Below are 19,364 nucleotides of genomic sequence, written 5' to 3' on the forward strand. Positions count from 1 at the left end.
AGCTCCTGGGGAACAGCATCCTGGTGCTGGACATCGTTGCTCAGGTGGTGACTTAGCAAAGAGCTCAGCAGCTTCCTTGTCCTCTTGGATATTGCTCTGCTGTGGTGGCATGTGGGGCACTGATTTCACCAGGCCTCACATCCAGGTGCTCTCCAGCCATGGACTGGAAGGTTGCCTTCATGTCAGTCTTCCACACATTAACTGTGTGTCCTGGGCTCCCTGAGCTGGGAGCTTGTCCAAGCCATGGACCAGAAAGGCTGAACCACCAAGTTTCCAGCGCTCTGTCTGTACAACATTGCAGGGACTCAGCTCTTTTTTGGCTTCCTTTGTTCTGTGGGAAATTACTCTGTTTTGATGAAAGCCTGAAAGAAGGTCAGGTGTTGAGGACAACATCTGAGTGCCTGAGGACCGGGAGGCTTTTTGCTTGGACCAAGGGGAGGGTTTGAAAGACAGAGGAGTTCGTGCAGATCAGTGCTGCCTCTTGAAGGATGCTCCTGGTAGCTCTCTCCTCTCCTCACCTTCTCCTTGCCACCCAGGAGATCCTCTCTGGGAACACAAGGCTGGATCTTCATCTCCCATTCATGCTTTCCCCTCAGGCAAAGCTGTTTCTTCTGCAGGAGGCCAGGACTCCTCCGAAGATGGGAGTGTTGCATAAGCTGAGCTTAATTTAGATTAGATGTGAACTCAGGCCAGCCTGCAGGACAGGCACCATATCGGGGAGAGCTGTGATGGAGCTGGGTGGAAGGTTGTTTTCCTGCCTCCTACATACCAGAAACAAACTGTTGGGGGATGCATGTGCATGGTGGGGGGAGTGAGCATAAGCAAAGCTCAGTGCCCACTGCCTGCACCAGGAACAGCAAACAAGGAATGGAGAGGAGCTTTGTGAGCCCGAAGGTGTGGGCAGAAGGGCTTTATTAGCTCCATTTGAAACATTTTGTCTCAATTCCCATTTAGCTATGGAATCTAACTGCATTTTAGCTTTTAATTTAGATTTTCAAAAACAGGCCTGTCAAATTAGTAAAAGGAAATTTGATTAGAAAATGGCAGCAGGATTGAGGTCTTTGTTTTTCTCTGCACACAATTTGGCTAGGAGTTTTTTCTTAACCAAAAATACCCCATTGGAAAGTGGGTTTTAGCTAATCAACCCTTTCCAACTGTGGGGGAAAAAAAAGGGAACAGAGCCGGAAAATTCCTGCCACCAGCTCCCTACCTAGTGGTTGCCCTTTGGCTGGGACCTGGAGAGTCAGGCTGTGGGGCCATGGCTGTGGTGACATAGGGGGTGACTTGGGGACAAGGGAACAAGGCCCACAGAAGAATGGGATGGCTTTGTGCTTTCCCCTGTCCTCTCCTGCTCACTGCCGTCCCCAGGTCTTGGGTTCAGCTCTTTGAACTCCCTGGGGACACCAGGGGCTGAGCCTTGGAGTGGCTGCAGGAGCCTGGGTTTGTGGGGGATGCTTAAACTGGGGGGAGCTGGTTTGGAATGAGGTGCAAGGCTCTGCCCTTCTCATTAACCACAGCACTGTGCTGTGCCCGGTGTCTGTCCCCGGGCTGGGCTGGGTGGGAACACATTCCAGAGGGAGAAGGATGAGGAAGGTAGTTAAGCAATGGAGTTAAACACTGGCTAATAACTGCCAGGGGAGGGGGGAGGGCTGGAGAGCTGGGAACTGCCATCCCAGTGCCCAGCGCTGCCACACAGAGAGGTATGAGGGATGTTTTGGGGTTGGGGGGCAGCTTTCCTTGCGCAGAGCCCCGTTTGGAGCCTGGGAGCAGTCACGGGGTGTCAGGCTGGCTCTGAAGTGGCCCGTCCTCGCCCGGTCCCTGCCTGCTGCCGGGGATGGTGCCTCCTGCCACCGCTGACCGGAGCCGCTCCGCAATTACTCCCAGATGCTGCAATTAGGCTCGAGACACCGTGTCAAAAACCTGACGGCGGCAGCGGCGTGTGCGCGGGGACGGGAGGGGGTTATTAGCCCGTTATTATCCATTTACCCAGATATCCCGGCTAATCAGCTTTCAGATGGGGAGAATTAATTGGTTTCGATTGGAGCACCAGGCATGTTTAATTGAAATGAATTCGCTTCCAAGCGGGCACTTTCTCAGCCGCTCTTGGCTGGGGAGAGGAGAGGAGGGGCTGCAGCCGGACCCTCCCGGGCTGCGGTGAACTGGCTGTAATAGCCGTGCCCTGCCATCCTCGCTCCATCTGGGTGGCAGCTCTTGGTTCTTCATCCATTCTCAGACGCACTCCAAACCCTCATCTTACAGCTGGGATGGGGACTGTGAGCCCCAGATTGTCTCAGCCCCTTGTAGCCTACCGGGGAGCTTGGCAGGTCGTCGTGGTGGTACCCAGGTGGCATCACTGCCATCCTTGCTGCTGCCTTCTCTGCTGTGCTCTGTTGTCTCTGATGTCCTGCATCCATACAGGAAAAAGAATGGGCTTGAATTGCAGGTGCTTTGGGATGGGGACTGTCCCCTGAACGTGCAGAGCTCTCCGGAGCTGGGGGTGCCAAGGGCCCTTTGGCAGATGCAAACTCGGCTTTTCCCCTCCCAGCCTGGCAGCAAAGCGCCCTGTGCTCCCTCCTCTCTCGGTAAGGATCGCTGGCCTTCAAAGATAAGAAAAAAACCCCAAAGCTGGTGCATTCCCATCCTTTTAAAATCCCAGCTTTCGACTGATACAGCAGGGGAGGGCTGAGTGACCGAGGAGCGGGGTTTTGGTGAGACAACTTAGTGTGCAGTGGAACAGAAAGATTTCGTGGACCCACGGGATTGTAAGCAATGGATTTGTAAAGCAATGAGTGTGGGAGCTCTCCAGCAGGAAAACCCGTCCCCGTGGGTTTTGCTTTTCCACTGTGCGGAGCCCTGAGGTGGTTCGGAGGCATCCCATGGAGAGCTGGGTAAGGGAATTCTGTTCTTGGCAGGGAGATGAGAAAGTCCTGAAACACCTGATAAATTTTATCTGTGTGCGAGGTTCCAGTGAAGTTAATGGGAGTTAAGTGTGTGGTTAAGTGCTGTACTTAACTGGGCTCTTAATAGCCTGCTGGGAATAGCTGTGGTGTTTTGGGAGAGGAGGCTTGTGGAGTTGCTGAGCTCTTGGATCTTTTCCTTAAATCGAAGTCTTGGATCTGCCTGCTCTGTGATGCATGGGGGAGAGCAGTGTATTTCTCAAATTGCTTGTAGGATTATATCTACAAGTTTATAAAACTTTGGGGTTTGTTGGGGTTTTGTTTGTTTCTTTGTTTTGTTTTTTTGTCTGTTTGTTTCTTTGTTTTGCTTTTTTGTCTGTTTGTTTGCGTTTTTCGCCCCCAGTTTTTCCCTCTGGTATGTGATGCCTCAGGTACCAGTGGAGGCTCCTCTCCGGGGCATGGGGGGCTGAGGTGTGTAATTCCTGTAGTGTGAGTTACAATGCCAAAATTCCAAAGTATCTTCAGATGCCAAATACCACGTAGGAGCATTTTCCCTGATACTGTGTTTGAATACCCTTCCTCTCCCCCTGGAAAGCTGTGGTTTGTGTAGCTGCTTTTCAGAAAGAGGTTCATTATGCTGAAATATTTGCACTTTAAACATAGTTAGGGTTATTAGTTGGGGTGTTTTTTTTTATACACAATAGGCTGGATTGTTCCCAAAGTAGCTGCCAGATCTGGGCTCAGCAATAAACCACCAACAAAATGAATTATTTTCCTCAATTGCTGCATGTTCAAAAGCACCTTCCCATTGTCTCCTTGCTCCAGAAATTGTTTGAGATGTCTATAAATAAACCCTAAACCCCTTTTCCAGTCTCTCACTTCTCTTCACCCTGGGTAGAGGAGCAACACACACCAGTGCAGAGGAGACCTGGTCCATCAGTGGGGCTTGGAGGTGTTGGGCTACTCCAAGAAGTTCCCATTCCTTAATGCTGTGGTGAATTTTTCCACCTTTGCCACGTTTTCTGGACAACTGGCCAAGGCCTGGCAACTCTCAGAAAGGGGCTGGTTAATTGAGCAGAGAGGGTGTTGTACCGTGTCCCTCTCCCGCGCTGGGGAGCTGGAGGCACAATGTGACTTGTGTTCCTGTTCCCTCACCCGGAGATGTGCATCTCTTATTAGATTAATTTTTTTCTAATATATGCAGAATATACAGTGGGAGCAGCATTAATTCTCACTAATGGTTGTGAGATCCACTGAGAATTAACTGCATTTTTTGTAAATTAGTGAGGAAGCGGATAAACACAATTATTAAAAAAACAAGCAAAGGTACTTTTGCAACAGCAGTACGTGTTTGTCATTTATCTGACAAGTGTTCTTTACTTTTAATTATATTTCATCACTTCATTGCAAATGCTCTGCTGGTGGATGTTGTAATAATCCTCCTAATTTGAGACCTTGCTTTATAGCATTTGTTAAAGCTTTGTTTGGAAGAGGTGAGAGGGAGCTGGGGGTAGGTCAGGGCTCCTGCAGTGGCTGTGATTTTGGGAGGGTCCACGGTAAGTGCCTTCCATCCCTGGGAGTGTTCAAGGCCAGGCTGGATGGGGCTCTGAGCAACCTGGTCTATTGGAAGGTGTCCCTCCCCTTGGCAGGGGTTTGGAACGAGATGAGCTTTAAGGTCCCTTCCCACCCGAACTGTTCTGTGATTCTGTGACCTGCACTCTTTTTTTTTGGGGGGAACACCGATCAGAGATGCTGAGCTTTCACTCAGGAGGTTTGGAAGCAACCTGAGGCAAAAGCTCCTAGAAGATGTGCAGCCTATTTGAGTTTTATCCCCTCCCCCTCCTTTTTTTTTTTTTTTTTTAGATTTGACAGTTGAGCTGCATCCCTCCCTCATCGTGCCACTTCCACACACCTTTCACTGTGATAACCCTGTGCTGCTCTGCCCGTGAGGTCGATCTGACCACCAGTTGGCATCTCTGTCAGATGCTGAAGTGAATATTCTGTGGGGTTTTTCTTTCTGGAGGTACCAACTTGGGCAGAAGCCGTTTGTGACTCTGTGCTTAGGACGGTGCAGAGAGATACACTGTGTGGGTCTGGATCTCTGCTGGCTGGTTTGAGGGACCTTCCTTTAGCCCTGTGTTTAATTGGAGAGTGCTTTGTGTGTTGGTACAGCCCTGGGCACTCTTTGCCTGCAGTTCTGGCTCGTGAGACCTCACTGTGCTGGGAGAGAGAGTCTGGGGATGAGGTGGCCTCTTTTCTTCGAAAGTCAGGTTGGTTGCTCTTAATTCCAATGAATTTTCCTCCCCTTTGGAATGCAGCTGACATGCATTTCAGGTACTGCGTGTCACTGAGCCGAGCAGGATGAACACGTGCAGGTCAGCTCAGAGGGGAGGAGGGATGGGGCTCAGTAACTGAAACTTCTTGGGGGGAAAAAAAAAAAGCTGTTGTTTTAGTCTCAGCTTCACGCTTGCAGGCTGCCCACATTAGGGAAACATGAGCATGAGGACAGGAGACCTTATGAATTTTAAAATCTTCCCTCTCTGAGGGCAAGCTCTGGGTTAGCAGGTCAGCCCATTCAGGTGAACCGTTTAGCAGGCATTAAAATCACAATTTATGCAATCTGCGCCCGGGCTTTAAAAAGAGCCAGCTATCAGGTGCTTAATAAAATCACCTCTAGCCCTCCTCTTTCAGCTCGCTACAAATAAATGCCTTTTTTCTACATCATAAAAATGGATTAGGAGTCATTTTGAATTGTTATGCTAGCAAGACGTGCAGCTCAGGATACGCAGGCATGTTGGCTGTGATTGAGGGTTGTGTGTTTTGGTGCTTGCATACAGCCAGTGCCTGGGAGACCTTTCAAATAAACATTTACTGGAACATCACATCGCATGTCTGAGCAGCGCAGAAAGGCTGATTGGCAGGTTCACTCCTTCCTTTGTTTCCCTTCTTGGATGAAACAGCAAAACAAAATTGAGGGTGGTTAAAAAAAAATAAAATTATATGGAAATGTGACTTTTTGTCAGACTTGATATATTTTTATTTTATTTTTTTTTTTAACGTGGAAGAGTCAGGTTTTAAAGTTATGGTTCCCACAGCAACTGTAACTCTCATTGCTTGTGCGTGTGTTATACTTTACAGGACTGTATATGCTATTAAATTTATGCCCCCTGTGTGTATATCTGGCATGGCAAGAGGATCTGCATGGGCTGGATGGAGCAATCCTGCAGGAATCCTTCCTCTTAAACCCTTGGACCTCATCCCACATTCCTTGCACCACTACAAACCCGTTCAGAGAGGGTGGTTCACGGGTGCTGTCACCTCTGGGCAGGGCCAGGTGGCACAGTTGTGATAACAACACCACCAGAAGACAGTGTCGCATCATCTCTGGAGCTCAGTGATGTTGTGAGCCGTGGAAAGAGGGGGAAAAAAGATGTAATAAAGTAGTTTTTGGGCAATTCAGGGAGCCTTCCCTGCTCAGCAAAGCACTGAGGCATGTGCTACGGGCTCGTGGACTGTGATGGGAATTAAACACATATTGAAAGTTAAGTGTGTGGTTAAGCACCTTGGTGAAGCGGTGCTTGAATGGGGATTTGAAGCCTACAGTGAGAAAATGTTGTATTTTTTAGTAGATTCTCCCTGTATCATCACTGTCTCTTATGGAGAGAGGTGGGGTTGAGTGGTTTGGAGAGCAGGACTGGATCCAGATCTCTTTGGAGAATATATATGTATATTTTTTAACCCTGGTGTTTGTCTCTTCCTCCCTAGCCTTCATGCTGCCTGCCTGTCTGTCCTTGGTCCCATCTCCACCCCCTGCCTCAGTTTCCCTGCCTGGTGCTCACCTGGCCGTGGGCTCATCCTTGACCCTGAGGTGTGTGGGGGGACAGGCTGTCAGAAGGACAGGGGTGGGCACTGTGTCCTCCAGACAAGCTGCCTGCTCTTAAGAAGAGCAGTTGGCAGGACCCCCGTGTCCCCGAGGTGTGCCAGCACTGCTCCATGTTTTGGGCAGGTGATCTCCAGTGGTTGTCCCAGCTCTCTTGGCAGTGTTGTGCTTTCTGCCATTGTGCTTCTTCTTGAATGATCCTCACTCCCAGTCAGGCTCCCAACTTCTCATGCCATCCATGCAGGAAGAGGGTTTTCCATCCCTGATTTACATGGTCACATCCCTTCTGCTGGCAGAGCCCTGTGAGGACTGAGCAGGCGTGGTCAGGTCAGTGCCCACAGGAGCATCTCCTGAGATGGGATCCAATGCCTTCCTGGACTCCAGGTGCTTTTCCTTTGTTCTATCCATGAGCCCTGCTTTCCTCTTCTAGGAGATATGACTGCTGCTTGCAAAACCTGTTCCCAAAGCCCTGTTTCTCTCTTGTCCTCTCCCTCCTTGCATGCCTTTTGTTGGCTCTGATTACTCCTCCCTGCCCTCTTGTGCACTGTGCCTCAGTGGGTGGGGCATTGGAGCCTCTTTCCTCTGCCTGTCTCCTCTTATCATAAGGCTGAAGGGATGCTGGTATTTCTGGGATGTTTTCTGCATTTTTAGACTTGGTTGTGATGGGCCAGTGTGTACAGACAGGAGAGGGGGAGGATGGAGGGGCAGGCAGAGGTGCTGTGGTTGCGGAAACCTTGATTTTGCAGGAAATAACCAAAACTCCCCCATTACAGGGGGAAACTGGTGTTGTCCCTGCTCTAAGGAAGAGCACAATGTAACATCCTTTCCCCAGGTCTGCTCTTTCTCTAAAGCTGGAGGAACCATGTCCAGGTATGTCTTGTGTCCTGGGAGGATGAGGCAGTGGCAGGATGCAGGGAAGGTCAGGATAAACAGCAGCGCTCAGGAGAGGGAAGACTGAGATGACTGCAGAGATCAGCCTTATTTTTCATCATTAATCATTGGAAAGAAGTTGCAAAGGGTATGTTAATTAAGATTTGCAGAAGGAATATTTAAATGAGAGGTGCAGCAAAGAGAGAAAGAGCAATAAGGCACAGGAGTCCTGGGGGGAAGCTGGTATGGTGCGAGGTTTGAAGTGGAATGGGAAGAAGCAGATGCTGTGCAACCCAACATGTTAAATGGGATACTGTATTTCCAAAGTCATCCCAAATGCAGTTTGGTTGGGGTCTGGGTATGGGGGTCCTGGCCTGGACCTGCTGGCAGAGCTGGGAGGGAGAGGATGGCGAGATCTGGGTCTGCCATGGGTGTCCAGTCTGGGCACCTATGGGCATCTTCTCCAGGTGGGACTGCAGCTGAGAAAGTTGATGGATTGATTGCCTGTTAGACACTGCTCTCCTGACTGATACAAATGATCCCAGCTCTGTTCCTGGGTATGGTTTGCTGGGACATGGCTCTGGAGGGTCTGTGCTCAGGAGCAAGCCTCTGCCTGCTGAAATGGCATTTATAGGGTCTCTGTGCTACCGTTGGCCATTGGTTTAGGCTAAATTAATTAGAAATCTGTCAGCTCAAATTACTGTGTAGCTAAAACCCAATACAGGTGCTTTCTACACCTGCTCATTGAGTGCTGCTGATAGCCTTCAGCACTGGCAGTGACCAGCCAGGATAGGTTTGTGTCCTGAGCCTACTGGGTCCTGTCCTGCCCCTTGTCCCAGTTTGGGTCTGGGGGTTGGTCCCTGCTGATGGTATGTCCCCCCCTTGGTGTGCCATAAGGTGGCTGTGCCTGACCTCTCCTTGCATCCAGGGTTTGGTGGTGCTTTGTGTGTCTGCTTTATCTGGCATGGGATGAAATGCTTGAGAGATAGGTAGGATGCTGTGGAGCTGAAATGTGGGAAAGCTAAAACTGGGATGAGTGGAATTTCAAGAAGGGACCCTGGGGTCATCTGCTCTGCCCTCATAGCCACACAGGGTGCAAGAATGCCCTGAAGCTTTTATTTCTCATTTGAAATACAGCACAACTTTTCAAAAAGCATCCAGGCTTGATTTAAAAAAAATAATTAAAAAAAAAAATGACAGTGATGGATAATCCACTACACCCCTTGGTAAATGTCCTAGTGTTTAATTACCTTCACAGCCAAAAAGGAAAGAAAGGAAAAGTACACAGTGTGAAGAGCCCCTAGGGTTGTGTAGTTACTGCTGATACCTGACTGCTCACCGTGGTTCATCTGCTGGGACGACATGGGGGATGTGCTGCTCCAGCACTGGGGGCTCACTCAGCCCCCAGTCCAGATGCAGGATGTGATGGGGGGTCCTTGTGCTGTCCCAGGGCACTGTCCTTGGAGTGCTGGCCTGGGGCTATGAGAGCCCTGTTTCACCCAGCAGCAGGTCAGTAGCAATGGGGCTCATTGCCAGCACAGTGTGGGACAATAAATGGCTTTGGATGTCGTGCAGGAGCAATAGTGGCTTCATGTTAGGAAAGAAATGGGGATATTTTTCCCCCCCAAGACACAACCTCGTGTTGGTGTTTGGAGGAAGCAACAGAAGGGGCTCAGGGTAGCACAGGCTGAGTGCTGAGCTGTTCAGCACCAGTTTTGCTTTGACTTGTGGAAGGGATGCTGTGGTGTAAGAGGTCTGCCCAGCCCAAATCATGTTCTCCTCCAGCCTGGGACCTTCTGTGACTTCAGCCCTTTCGGGTGGTGGCTGGGGCTTGCTTTCTGAATGGCTGGGTTGTGTTCAGTGTGACTACAAAGCTGGAGGGCTCCTAGGAGGACCATGCCACATCCCCCCACTATGGGGAGCAGAATTGACCAAGCAGAGCTGGAAAGGCCAGAGCCTGATGCAAGGAGGTTTGTCCAGACCTCAGAGGAGCAGTGGGGCTCCTTTGTCTCTCACTGCTTTGGTAGGGCAGGGTGGTGGTTTTGTTTGAAGCAGCACATGCGTCCTCTTGCTGCTCACAAATTGCTCAGCATCTTGGACAGATGTCCAAAGAGTAATCGCCCTCCAATCCAGCAGCTTGGCAGCCTTCATAATTTATGTGGGGGCCCAGTCTCTTGGGCTTCAAAGTGGCCTCTCCCGTTGGTTTTCCTTCTTCTCAGGTGCTTCACCTGAGTCCCAGCCTTGCTGCTCTCCAGCTTCAGTCAAGGTTTGCTGTGGTGCCACAAGCCCTGCAGTTCTCCACACATGTGGGTTGTCCCCACCAGACCTCTTCTTCCTCATCCATTATGTGGGTCTCAGCAACTCTCTGGTGCCGGTGGCTCCTGCCTGGCTGGCCCAGGGCAGGCAGGAACGCAGTGGGAAGGACATTACGTGGGAGAATATGCATGTTCACAGCTCAGAGGATTAAAGGCCCATGTTCTTATCGCTGCAGAACAGAGTATTATAAATCCAGCCTTAGAATACCAAATCCCCGTGCGGCTCGGCCATTGTTTGGGAATATTAAAAAGCTTGGAGACAGAAATAATCAGTTTCCGAGTGACACATTGTCAAATAAAACATTTCTCATATTATCCCTTCTTTCCCCTTTCTCTCTACCGCTCCCTCAGTTGGATAATTTAACATGAAAAATAGATTAAAATGAGGCTGGCTTCAATGCCTCCTAAGTTTGACTCTTTTTTCCTTTTTTTTCCCCCCTCCCTTTTCCCTGGGAAGCTCTCCCAGCGTGTGTGGCGTGGTTAAACAAGCAGTGCCAGTGCGGGGTCGGGGACGAAAGGAGCACGTTGAAAGTGAGCTGCCTGTGATGAGCCCATGGCCCTCATCTGAGGGGCTGGCACGGGCACCCCCAGCCTTTCCCAGGCAGAGGGGGGCTGTTGTCTCACTGGCTGGCACAGCAGAGATCTGTGGCTCATCCCCAAAGGATGTGGGAGCTGCAGGCAGGCTGAGCTGGGAGCCCTTCCCTGTTGTTCTTGAATTGGAGGGGGAATGGTGCACTGGTAACCTCTGAGCCTTTATGCCTTTCTGTAGTTTCTCCCAAACAGAGAGATCTTTAATTTAATATGCTGAGAGGTTTATGTGCTCTGAGTGGTTTCCCAGGGGCAGACACAAGGTGAGCCCAGCCAGGCTGGTTCACAGCCCCCAGCCCTGCCACGGGTGCCCAGACCCCTTCTCTGGGTCTAGCTGGCACAGCTGCTCCTCCTGTAAGACTTTCTTAGTCTTCTTGACCTTTTCCAAGCATCTGGGTTGTCTCCGGTTGTAGTTTTCCATGGAGGGTGGGTGCTTATGGGTGCAGAGTGCTCTGCCCTGCTCTGCAGTCACTTTGTAGTGGCAGTGCATCAGCAGGCACTGTGCAGACCCAAGGAAATGTGTCTTCTCTCCCAGGCTGAGGTGTTCATGCAGGTTCTTGCTTCTGAGCATGGAAGGCTATGATGAGTCCTCATATCATCCCACTGGTCTTGGAAGTGCACTGGTGCTTCAGGGTATAAACCTGGGCTGCTCATCAAGCCCTGCTGTTCTCCCCCACAGAGATGATCCTGGACAGCTCCTGGACCCTAAAATACCTTTCCCAAAGGTGTGTGTCACTCAAATTTGTGAGTCCAAGCTGAGCAGTGTCCTGAATCCCTGAGCCTTGCTTCCGTTAGTGACAATTATGGGGTAGAGAAAGGGGTCCTGATGTGGGGTATGTTGGACTGAGCTCTCCTCTGTGGCAGGTCGTGGTGCTGGGGTGATGCAGGGAAGTGTCTCTCCTTTGCTCCAGCTCCCGAGGCCTCTCCCCACCAAACTCATCCTGTGAGCTGCAGTTTTCAGTGCAACCTCTCCACAGCTGATCCTGTTTAGGAGTCAGAGCAGCGCTCCGGGTGCAGTCTGGTGCTTCGCATCGAACACAGAGGGAATATTTTCACGCCTCCGCTTTGCTGTTGCGCTCGGTGGAGCTCTGGGCTGTGGCATTCCCAGTGCCAAAGGAACGCCTGCCCTGCCCTGCCTGTTCATGTCACTCTGCAGAGCCCTGGTCGCTCGTGCTGCTCCTGATTTACATGCCCTGCCTTGCTTGTCTGCCACGGGATAAAATTGCTCCGATGCTGCGGAGATTGAGAGGCTGGAAGCTGGCACAGGCACAGCTCCTGCGTGTGCGGGGCTCAATTTAACCTCCAGAGCAGCCAGAGGTAGGGCTGGCTCCCTTCGGTACTTCCTAGCCCAGATCCCTTGAGAGGAGATGCCACTTCCCTGAACAAATACATATATGTATTTGTAGGGTGTTTTTTTTTTGGTTTTTTTTTTTTAATGGTAATGTAGTTGAGAGCTGTGGTGAATAACGGAGGAGGGGAAAGAGGAGAGCTTAACAGAGAAGGTCTTGGTCTGGAATACCTTGAGCTGTACCCCCAGGTCAGCAGTTGAAGTCTGGAACCCACAGGGAAATCAGATCAGAAATGAGGGAGCTGGGTTAACCATACCCTGGGGAGTGGTGCCTCCGTGGGGCCATTTGTTGCACCATCATTTTTATAAAATGTTGTGTGTCTCTGCTGAGGCTTTACTGCTCCTGTGTTTGGCTGGGTTGTTCCAGTGAATTTTTTTTTCTTCTAAGTGGCTGGATGTGATTGTCTCCTTCCCCATCTCCCCATGCGTAGGGGAGCTAGGGGTCCCAAGGAGTGCATGGAAGGAATGAAGTTCCTGGGAGAATGGGCAGAGCTGAGCTGGGGGTGTTGCTGTGCTGTCCCCAGCTAAAGGCCACCTCTGGCATCCTGCTCCACTTGACCTCCGACCCCACAGGTGGCTGCTTCATGAACCCACCTGTGTTGATGGAAGTGTGCTCTGAGAGTTTACTCAGAGTGGTGAAGCACTGCAACAGGTTGCCCAGAGAAACTGTGGCTGTCCCATTCCTGGAAGTGTTCAAGGCCAGGATGGACCGGAATTGGAGCAACTTGGGATAGTGGAAGGTGTCCCTGCCCATGGCGTGGGTTTGGAACGAGATGAGCTTTAAGGTCTCTTCCAACCCAACCATTCCATGATTCTGTGGACACTGCAGCATCTCATCACCCGTCCCTGCACCCCGTGCATCTCCTGACCCTGTGCCCTTTTCTCTTCCCTTGCAGGGCGGGCTGATCGCGCTGCTCCTGCTCCTCCTGGTGTTCATGGTGGCCCTGTACGCCCAGCGGCGCTGGCACAAGCGCCGCCGCATCCCGCAGAAGAGCGCCAGCACCGAGGCCACCCACGAGATCCACTACATCCCCTCGGTGCTGCTGGGCCCCCAGGCCCGAGAGAGCTTCCGCAACTCGCGCCTCCAGGCCCACAACTCCGTCATCGGGGTGCCCATCCGAGAGACCCCCATCCTGGACGACTACGAGGACGAGGAGGAGGAGGAGACCCCACGGCAGGCAGAGCCCAGCACCAGGGAGGACGAGTTTGGCAGCCAGGTGACACGGACACTGGAGAGCCTGGGTCGGGGCGGGGAGGAGAAACCCGACTACGAAAAGAAAGGTTGGTGGCTTTTCCCTCTCTCCTCTCCTGGGGAGCAGCGTGTTCCCCAGAGTGTTCCTGCTAATGCACACTTGATCACCCGCATTTTTAAAGTCTGCCTCTCAGAAGCCTCTACACCCACCTCTGCTTATTGAAATGTTATTATAAGCCATTTAATATTGTTCACCTGCAATGCACAGCAAAATGCATTTGAATAAACAAATGCAAAGCACATTAGTGCTGATTGTTAGTGCCAGTGAGTGACTCCAGCAGGAGAGAGGAAGGGATGTGGGATGCAGTGGCTTGCTCTGTACAGGGAAAGGATCTTGGGGTGATGCTGAACCATCCTTTTCGTGTGGGCTTCCCATAAAGACTGTGTGGCCCTGTTGGAGCACCCAGGGTGGCAGGGATGGGGACCAGTGTTCTTTTTGGCTCTGTGGAGCAGACTGTGGCTCTGAGCAACAGAGCCAGGGAGAGCCTAGATGACACATTGTGTCTGGAAAGCAGCTCCCTGCCCTCGTGATGGTCAGAAGCGGTGGCTGAGGTTGTGTTTCTTCCACCCTTAAAGTGCTCTTTACTCCTTTGCTTTTAAACAAGGTTATGATGATGGTGATTGTTATTGTTGCTTAAACAGATTCAGAAGTGCCCAGGGGTCAATCTGCCATCCTTGAGTGCTGCTCTGAGCATCTCTATTGGCATCCCTTGGGGTACAGCTGGCTGTTAGCAGCCCATGGGGTTAAGAGATGTTTTACCAGCCCATTACTCAGTAAGAATGAACAAATGAAAGCCTTCATATATTGTAACTGAGCTACCTTCTTTATTCGTTTGTATTATCTTCTTTGTTTTGCTTTTCTATAAATTATTTAGAGTTGTGTGAGTGGGGAAGACAGCAGTAACTGCATTTCAGTACTCTTCAAAACATAATAGCAAACAAGATCTAGAGCAGAATATTAAGACTATCTGAGGGCTTCAAGAATTGTCAGTAAAGATCTTGCACAGGTCCCCAAGCCAGGGCTGCAAGCTGCCTGCAGGGCCAAGGCTACCTGGGCTGGGAAAGGTGTTCACAAATGCTCCTACCAGCTCTGCTCGTGATTTTGTGCCTTGCCTACTCTGATCCTTCCAAACTCTGCCAGTTCACCGTATGTTTCCTCCCAGATGGGCACTTTTCCCTCTTGGATGAGGCTCTGCTCAAGGAGCCAAGCTATGGTAGGCGCTTAGTTACTCCTCTCTGCTGAGGCTGGTTAGAGCCTGGATTGCCAAGGATGAGGTGGCTGTAGTTCAGATCAAGATTTTCTAGACTAGAAATATAAATATATGTGCTGTGGGCTTTCCACTCTGACTTGGTTTGCACAAATGTGGGAAACGTGGTGATTTGGGAGGCATCGGACGTGCCACACCCAGGTGCTTTGACTCACCTATGAGCAGCAGCTGCAGACGGGTTTCCACAGGGATTTGGCAGGTGGGGTGGAGAAACTGCAGTTGATGTGAGCAGGCATCATGTTCCTGGAGAGCCCCAAGGGCTGGAAACCAATTCTGCTCAGGCATGGCTTTAAAGCTGGATTGAAGATAGATGCAATAAGGGAAATGCAGCTGGAGCATGGCTGCAGTGCGAGGATAGGGTCAGCCTTTTTCCAGTGCCCATCTGGAGCTGTCAGGTTTTGGTGTGATCACTGGGGACGGGTGAGGAGCTGTGCCTGCATCCCAGGGAGCCCACCAGCTCCCAGGGGAGAAGCTCTCCTTGCTGTTCTTGCTGTGTTGCATTGTGATAAGGCATCAGCTGGGAGTTGTCAGCGGGCTCCAAACGGTATCATCGCCGGGGCTGTCACCAGAGGCTCTTTCAAGTGTCACTTCCCAGCATTAATTACCAAGGATGGCAAATCCAATGAAGATGGAGCATTTCTGCTCACCCTCCACCTGCCTGTGCTGCAGCTTCCCCCCTGTGTTGGGCACTGATTGATTCACAGGGTGCCAGGTCATGCCAAGAGCGGGCACCTTCCCTTCCTGGGGGTTCATGCACCCTACGCTCCGCAGATGTTGGCTCAATTATCCTTTCCATGGGGAAGAGTGTGGGTTTTATTTTTTTTTAATTCCCCACTTCTGGATGTATCTGGTCAGGGAATCAGGCAGGGGATTGCACTGGATGACTCTGTGACGTGCAGCCCTGCAAAATGAGACAGAAGTCCCTGCTTGGAGGTTGAGCAGCACAGATATTTTGCAGATCACGGCTCGGCGAGCCAGACTTTCCTTCCCAGCTCAGGCAGTGCTCAGGCAGCGATGCAGATGGGAGGGATGCTCCTGCCTGGTGCCAGAGCATCTGAAGTGAATCCCAATACAAACAAAACACGGGAGTGATGTGCTGAATAATGACATCTAGCAACAAGCGCGTCTGAGTGATAAAGTTAATGAAATTACAGGTTCTGACCTGATACCGGGCTCTGCTGTGGGGAGATAAACAGCAGGGCAAAGATGAGATGTTTATTTCTCCCTAGCTGCAGTTGTAATCTGGATGTGCTGTGCAGGGCCATTAACATTATTACTGTTATGCAAAATCATTTTTGACTTGGGGGGAAAAAAAAAAAAAGAAGGAAAGAAAGAAAAATCTCCCAACTGCCTAGAAAATGGAAAGCTGGCAAAATTAGAATTGCAGCAGGAGCACAAGCTGACCTGGTGACATTGCATAGAGCCCAGATGAATTTAGACAGAAGAAAAATCCGAGGCAGTTTAAGAAGAAAAGTAGAAAAGTAGTACTTTTTTATTTTTTATTAATAATAAAATGAAATGGAGTGAGGCCGGAGGCAACAGCCAGGCTGTCCTAACTGTACAGAAGGATCCCTTGAGCTGGGGTGCTGAAGGGGCTGTGTTGTCTCCTCGTGGGTTTGGGTTCTCTCTGCCAATCAGAAGGTCTCCAGAGGGTTCTGTACCCCGGGTGTGTGTGGTGCCAAGTGGGCTCTGCTGGTGTGGGGGTGTAGTTTCTGGAGTCTTGGTTTTTGCTGGGGAGACCCCCATGTCCAAACTCAGCCCCTGTGTGTACACAGCATTCAGCAATTACAGGGATTTGGGTAAATTCATGCAGGTGATGGCACTGTCCTCACTGTTTCTGTGCTCACTTCACTGGGTAGTTTAGTTTCCAGTCCATGTTCCTGATGATTTCTGCTCTCCTGCCTTTCCCGAACAGATGGCCTCAAGCTCCATCCCTTTGGGAATTCCTCACTTGCTTTTCTTTTTCAACACACCTGGCTCTCATCCTTACCCACATGGCTTTATCCTATGGCAGCAGGAGCCCTGTTTTTCTGTCCATCACGTGCTATTTGAGGGGCTTTGGCCCCCAGCCCATCACTGCATCTCCCCCTGGGATGTACTGGGTGCACAGAGATGGAGTTAGTAAGTGAAGGCAAAGTCCAGCAAACCTGAATATGGGATTATCCACAAGTTCCACAACGAGAAGATTTTGCCAAACCAGATCTCCTAAGGACCAGTGAGAAGCAGAACTTCTGCCTGGTTGAAAATTGAGGAGAAATTAGATGTCAGACTTGAAAATCGAGTATTTGCAATTCCAGTCCTGCAACAAAGGACCCATCTTTATTTCCTGGTTTCTTTCATGTTCAAAAAAAGAACTTTTCAAGCAGGCCTTTGTGCTGGCTTCACAGGCTCTGCAGTCTGGCCTCCAAGTCTAGACAGGAGACAGGACTTATTACTGGTGCTTCCGATGATTAATACCGTGGGCATATCAAAGGTGTGGCTGTGCAGTCATCTTGATTTCCTGTCTCCTGGACTTTCTTGCCTGCTATGTTAGCTCAGGTAAACCTCTGAAGTTTCTCTTACTTAATCCATGGATGCTTTTCTCTGTAGTGGTAGTGAGATGCTTTAGAGCATTCCTGAAAGATAGTCTGGCACCTAGAGCACACCTGGAGATGTAGATCCAGCTCCACTCTGCCACTGGCTGCTCTGTAACCCTGGTCATGCCATTTAATGGTCTAGTCCTCATCTGTGGGTTGGAGAGAGGAGCTGGAGAGAGCAGGCAGGGCAGTATGAGGAAACATTGAGAACTGAAGGGGCTGTGGTCCCACCAGCCTTCCAGCCAAACTGCTGTGGGTGATACAGTCCAGGAGAACTGCAGGAGAAGGGAGTTAGGGAGGGGAGACAAATGGCTTAGGCTTGAGATAAGAGCAAAAGGCAGGGGAAGGACCCGTGTGGTGAGGAGAGGGAGCTTCCTATGCCCCCACCAGCACTGGAGCAGCTGTTCTGGTGGTCAAACCTCAGTCAGCATTTTGACTTTCCAGCAGCGACTCCTCTGGGAAGAGGTAAGGCAGCACTCCGGCTGGAGGACTGGGGATGTCAGGACTGGGGAAAGGGACACTTTGGGGGCTGAGATGTGGAAGAGGAGCGTGGACAGTTAAGCTGTGCCCTAGAGTTGCTATTCATTGCAAATACATGAGCTCTGCAGTATCTTGGAGGTGAGATTTTAAAGACAGGGTGCGAGTCGGGGCGATGCCCTCGCAGTGGGCAGGTGATGGTGTTGCCCTCCATACTGGAAAAAGAAGAGCTCAGTGGCAGCAGGAATGAGATGACCTGTCCTTGAGGGGACATCAGTGTCTGTTTGTGCTTATGGCTGGCCACCATGCCACGATGTACCATCCCTGGTGCCCACACCACCAGGGCTGGGAGCCACTGCAGCTGCTGTTTACTCGGGTAGTCAGATGCAGTTCCACCCTGATTCCAAGCATTAACCAGAAGCTTTCTGAGCCTTTAATAAATAAAAATACAGCTTAACGTTTGCTGGGGCTGGAGGCTAAAATGGGACAGTACATCAGGCCGGCATCTGATGTGTCTTGGGGCTCTGTCTTCTTTTCAGTGACCTGATGGGATCATGACCCTCTTTGTACGTGATCAGCTTTTCCCGGCTCTAATCCCCGCCAACTCCTTCCGTAATTTACAGAGATCTTTGAAAATGTATATTCTTGTAGCTTGCCAGCGGAAAGTGTTTCTTGCACTCCACTATTGCTGGCTGCAGAACACAGCTTTTAAAGAAATAAAATTTCTTTAAAAATTTCACTTTTAAAGAAATAAAAAGAGGCCCAGCAGGGTAGGAATCGGGTCTCAGTTCAGAAAAGCATTTCCACACATGCTTAGCTAGCATGTCTTTAGTTACTAGAGACATTTTAAATGTTTTAAAGTCCAACGTGCTTAATTGCAACTGATTTGAATGCATTAATGAAGAGAATAAGGGCCTCAGTTACAGAGGTTAAACCAGATGCCACTGAGTCCTTTGGTCTTATGGTGATGCCAGCTGAGACTTCAGTGTTGACTTGAAAATGTCCTGACCTGCCAGGGAAAAGCTGTGCTTTCCAGAGATAAACACAAGCATAATTAATATATTAATATATTAATGTATTAATTGCCTTTTGAGATCTAAGTGGAGAGCTGCCAGGCTGGAGTTTTAGGTTTGTTTTGATCGTCCCATCCCATGAACCGGTTGCCTCCATCCCAAATCTGAGTTATCCTCACCAACCTGGGGGGAGGGAATAGCAGTCTCTTAGCTTGTTGCCTTCTGGGACACACTCCTCATCCCTTAAGCCCTCAGGAGAGTGGCCTATGGCAGCATCACGGGTGCATGGGAGCATGTCTGGGAGGTCTCCTGACAAGAGCCTTGTGTGACAAACTCCTGCCTCCAGTTGTGGCTCAGAAGGGACAGGAAAGCTCCAGGGGGTTGGGGGCTTCCTCTGGTCCTGCAGCCCCTGGCTCATGGGTTTTATGGCACATGCTTAGTGACTAATTAAGCCTTAAGCATCTTGGACTAGCCAGGGCTATTCCTGGCCCACAAGTGTTGGGGTGGAGAAGAGGCTGGTAGGGCAGGTTTCTGATGTGCTTTATTGTTTTTCTCCCCTCCCTTTGCTACAACCCACTCATTGATTTCATGAGACAGAGGAGGGAAGAAGCAGATGGAAAAGCTGCTTTGGATGGTGCCATAGGGAATGGAAAAGGCATGGTTTATTATGCCAGCATTTTGCTGAGGATCCCAAAGGGATGGTGGGTTTGTAAAGTCCTTCCGCTTTTCAGGGCTTGGTCTCAATCTGACACTCCACAACATCCCATGTTGCCCCCTCTCCCAGCCACAGCCAGGTGACTTGTGGCTGCCCAAGTCAGGAGCAGCTCTTCAGCAAGGATTTTTGTTGGGTTTTGTGGGGCTGCAGATGCCCAGTGGGGAT

At 50.4% G+C, this 19,364-nt stretch overlaps 1 protein-coding gene across 1 annotated transcript in view; it reads left to right on the forward strand.

Annotated features, from left to right (window-relative positions):
* ASTN2 (astrotactin 2) overlaps positions 1-19,364 on the forward strand; it is a 324,150-nt gene that overhangs the window by 68,851 nt on the left and 235,935 nt on the right. Inside the window, exon 3 of the mRNA XM_064677101.1 lies at positions 12,795-13,179. Coding sequence (XP_064533171.1) covers positions 12,795-13,179 — 385 coding nt within the window. The remainder of the gene's footprint in view (positions 1-12,794; positions 13,180-19,364) is intronic.

The sequence above is a fragment of the Pseudopipra pipra genome, chromosome 20 (genome assembly GCF_036250125.1).
Source record: "Pseudopipra pipra isolate bDixPip1 chromosome 20, bDixPip1.hap1, whole genome shotgun sequence".
Taxonomy (NCBI): Eukaryota; Metazoa; Chordata; class Aves; order Passeriformes; family Pipridae; genus Pseudopipra; species Pseudopipra pipra.